This window comes from Sinocyclocheilus rhinocerous, unplaced genomic scaffold (assembly GCF_001515625.1).
Source record: "Sinocyclocheilus rhinocerous isolate Xijiao unplaced genomic scaffold, SAMN03320098_v1.1 scaffold535, whole genome shotgun sequence".
NCBI lineage: Eukaryota > Metazoa > Chordata > Actinopteri > Cypriniformes > Cyprinidae > Sinocyclocheilus > Sinocyclocheilus rhinocerous.
In genome coordinates this window covers 51,277-55,331 of record NW_015646174.1, presented here as the reverse complement: position 1 = coordinate 55,331, position 4,055 = coordinate 51,277, and the positions used below count along the sequence as shown (strand labels likewise).

The window sequence follows — 4,055 nt, the reverse complement described above, 5'->3', positions numbered from 1 at the left end:
TTTTACAACTTTAATGAGGATTAATTAATATTTTATGAAAATAAAACTATGCAGTGTTTTTAAACTTTTGATTTCAATTTCTGTACCTGAAATTTGTTCAGTTGTATTTATTTATGCTATTGCTAATTGATTTGTTTGTTCCTATTTTATTACTGACTGTTTACTTCACTGACTGTCTTTAACAATTTAATGTGTAAAATGTATATTAGGTCTAGTTGTTTTTGCTGTGGTATTTTTGTTAAAACCATACGTAAAGGCCTAAATGTTCTGTATGCTGCTGATTTTTGCTAATGTTATTCAGCTGCATCAGAATAATTTGTTAAAACACAGAATAAATATATTTGACATCTAAATGTTTGCCTTTTTTTAACCTTATTGGAATCGGAACTAGGAATTGTTAAGAATCGGAATCGATAAAATTCAAACAATACCCAAGCCTACTCATTATGTAACTTATGGGCCACACAGGACTGATCATTATGTTTTTCCCAATTATCCAGAGAAGAGTTAGCAGGAAGACGCACTGAAGACTTTACAGATGAGTGTCGCATATTTACAACATGGTACAACTGTCTGCAGTTGTTATTGTACATATATGCACTTTAGTCACGCCTATTTGGTGTACTAGGTACCTCTAGCTAAGTAACCTTACATAAAACATATTGGAGACTTCTGGTAGAGAATTTATGATGTTAAAATTTCCCTCTGTTTTATAGTCACTTCCTGTTTTTGCTTTTTAAAAATTCCATTAATGCGCATTTATCACTGTTTTATACAAATGGTGTCATTTGATTGTCGAAAATATAAATATAAAAATATCTGCAAAAGCAAATTTCCTTTGCTCCCCACGTCTAAAACAAATATTCAGAGTGCATACTGTACATGTGTGTGAAATCGTACAAGAACAAAAAAAGAAAAAAGCGCAAAGAGGCTGCAAGACATACTGACGAAATGTACAGGATCGGTTGGATCAACTGGGTTTGAGACTTGAGCAGTGTTGAACGATCTGTCCTTTCCATACGTCACACATGATAAAGGACAAAAATTGGGACCCTTTTGTCTGTCCTTTTCATTTTGATGACTTTAAATAAGATACACTGCATGGCTATATAGTGAAAATATACATTCAAATGTTTATATAGAGCTATCTTAAAAATACAAATGTGCAAAAACTGTAAACAAATGAGATCCTCAGTGGTGTAGGGGAGGAGCCACAGCCAGGCCACGCCTTCACAGCCGTGTGGGCTCCTCCTCACTGTCGCTGCAATTTCCACAGCAGTCCTGCGGGGGCAGTATAGACAGATGCACAGTCAAACACAGACGCACCAGCATTAAAAACCTCATCAAATCAAAATGTAGGTTGTCTCTTAGCTTCAGGTCATGCTAGTGTGCTAATAAAAGTTGACTCAAACTTTTAGCAGATTTTTGAAAGAACACTTTTGAAAGTGCACTTTCTCTTCCTAGAAAACACATATTCTAGCATTAACAGTAGCAATTTAAAGTTAATTCTTCTATTTTTTTAAAGCACAAAGCCTTCAATGTCCAGCCCAAACTTCCTGTTTCAATAGGAAATATTTCAACACAGGAAAAAAATTGCATTTGTCAAACCATTTCATGATGTTTCTACCATTTCACAATGACAGGCATTCTTTTTTGTCCGTAATACAAATTTGTATTTACATTCCAATTAAAAAGAGTGCCTAGAGGTCCAAGTAAAACTGAGAAGCAAGGCAAAAGGCTCTAAAAAGTTATACATTAGTAATCAGAGTATATTACACAAATCATTTCATGTACCTGACTAATTATACAGCAAGTAGAGGGTGAAGAAAACCTGCACACTGATATTTTATTTAATTACAAGAATCGCCTGCAAAGCCATATACGATTTCAGTATCAAACAGGACACAAAAAGGTTCAGATACACTTTGGCTGAGCTGTTTAACCAGATGCTGACAACCTCATTTACTAATGGAACAAACAATAATGCCTTGGAGTAAAAACATTGCATATAAATAATAGAAGAATGTGAGGAAATCTCACCTGCCGGCCGAAGAGTCTCTGCAGTAAGCCCTGTTTGGGTGGGGGCGAGGGTTGACCTCTCCAGTCCAGGTCAGGGGGCACAGTGGCATCCAAATTCAAGATGTTAAGTTCTTTAAAGCACTCTGTCTCTATCATCTGAATGGATCAATAAAATAACACACTCAGAATTAAAGTCAAACTAATATAGGGGAAAATGGGGCTTGTTGTTACAGGGGCAAGTTGTGATAAGGTCCATCTTAGTAACTACAAAGGTTTGAAAACCCTCTTAAATTAGCATTTTTTTTTAACAGTTTTGTTATTTGAAATAACTGATTAGATTACTAACTTAAATAAAACTAAAATAAAAATAATGAAAACTATTTAGATATATTTGTAAAAAACAAAAACTAAAAAAAAAACCTAAATTACAAAAACTAAAATGAAAACTGAAAATATAAAAATAAAAGTAAATTCAAAATAAGAAAAACTATACGTATATAAATAATATACTTATATTACACTTATATAATATATACTTAAATATAAACTATAAGTATATAAATAATATTAAAATAACAAATTCTAATTAAAATGACAATGTCCCTGTCACCTTTATTCATATTAAAAGTAATTTATAATGTTAAGTTAGAGATGCATTTATCTTACATTCTAATATCTTGATACTGTTTCTAAATAAAGATTATGAAACAATTATAAAGGTTATAGGATGAAAGCGGTCATAACATGTCATGAACTATGAATGAAATGCAACTAACAAGAAATTATTGGTTATTAACTAATTACATGCACAATAACCTGTAACTTCAACTCATCTCTAATTACTTATATATTGTTTAATTACATATATATATATATACACACACACACACAAACATACATACACAAACACACACATTTTTCCTTTTCCTTTTTTTTTGTAATTTAAATCACATTGTCATAACTCGATCTTCTGATAAAACAACAGACTTGTCTCTGGTGATGTATGCCAGGCTTCTCGAATCATTTAGTCTGCTTACAATCATCAAATTCTCACAATTAACTGCAATTTCGCATTCAGATCTACTTTACAATATGGATGAAAAGTTTCATTGTGACTTTAAATTCATCCACTTTAAAGCAACACCACAACAGCTATACACATTTAGACCGTAGTCTTTACTTTCAGCCATTGTGTCGCTTTTCTTTCTGATTTCTAGGTGCTCCTGTTCCTTTTATTTTGCAAGAATGCATCTTATGTAAAGGTAACAAACACATCAGAGCAGGGTCGGGTTAACCTAAAACCAGACTAACTATACAAGCCAGTCAATTTCATAATGGCAACACTGCATGCATGTCAAGAGAAAATATCACATATTTGCATTAACTGAAGTCTGTTTGTACACATTATCAAAGTCAATGTTAATTTGATTTTTATTGCATGCTGGTCATAAATCATCAATCAGGGTTCAGAGTAGAGTTTATTCTGGGTAGTGACCTCACCTCATTTTGCCAGGGGATGGGAACGCTTCCAGTGGATACTTTGCTGTAGAAGGAGTCATCTTTGGGCTCTAGCTCCACCCCTTTCACTGTGGAGAACTGTTCAATGTCCAACACATCCTTACAGTAGATGGCCTGAGGCTGAGACAGACATAAAAGCATGTCATGCTACGCACTTGGTGCGTTCATGAGACGAGAAGTGATGTCTGATTCATGAACAAATCATTTGCAAGTCACACTCTGATCCGACTTTTGTTTTCTTTACACAAAGGTGTTGTGTCATTAAAAACAAACAAACAAACACACACAAAAAAAACCAACTTTTATGATACTTTCAAGTAGTTTTGCTTTCTTTTTGAAGCTTGAAAGTTCCATTTCCCATTCACTAAGGAAAGGAAAGGAAAGAGCGACTGGCACATTATTCAAAATTTCTATGCTCCAAGAACAGTGGCGGCGCTAGGGAGGGCTTGACGGGGCTATAGCCCCATTAGAAACTTGCTTATCCCCGGCACAGCCCCCCCCCCCAAGGATTTCCTAAT

General features: G+C 34.1%; 1 protein-coding gene across 1 annotated transcript in view; it reads right to left on the bottom strand.

The window, feature by feature from the left end:
* Positions 1-371: 371 nt before the first annotated feature.
* Positions 372-4,055, bottom strand: part of LOC107707119 (G protein-coupled receptor kinase 6-like) — a 27,595-nt gene continuing 23,911 nt past the window's right edge. Inside the window, exons 13-15 of the mRNA XM_016511023.1 lie at positions 3,520-3,657; positions 2,041-2,175; positions 372-1,281 (exon numbers count right to left, since the gene is read on the bottom strand). Of these exons, the coding sequence (XP_016366509.1) occupies positions 1,231-1,281; positions 2,041-2,175; positions 3,520-3,657 (324 nt within the window). The 3' untranslated portion in view covers positions 372-1,230. The remainder of the gene's footprint in view (positions 1,282-2,040; positions 2,176-3,519; positions 3,658-4,055) is intronic.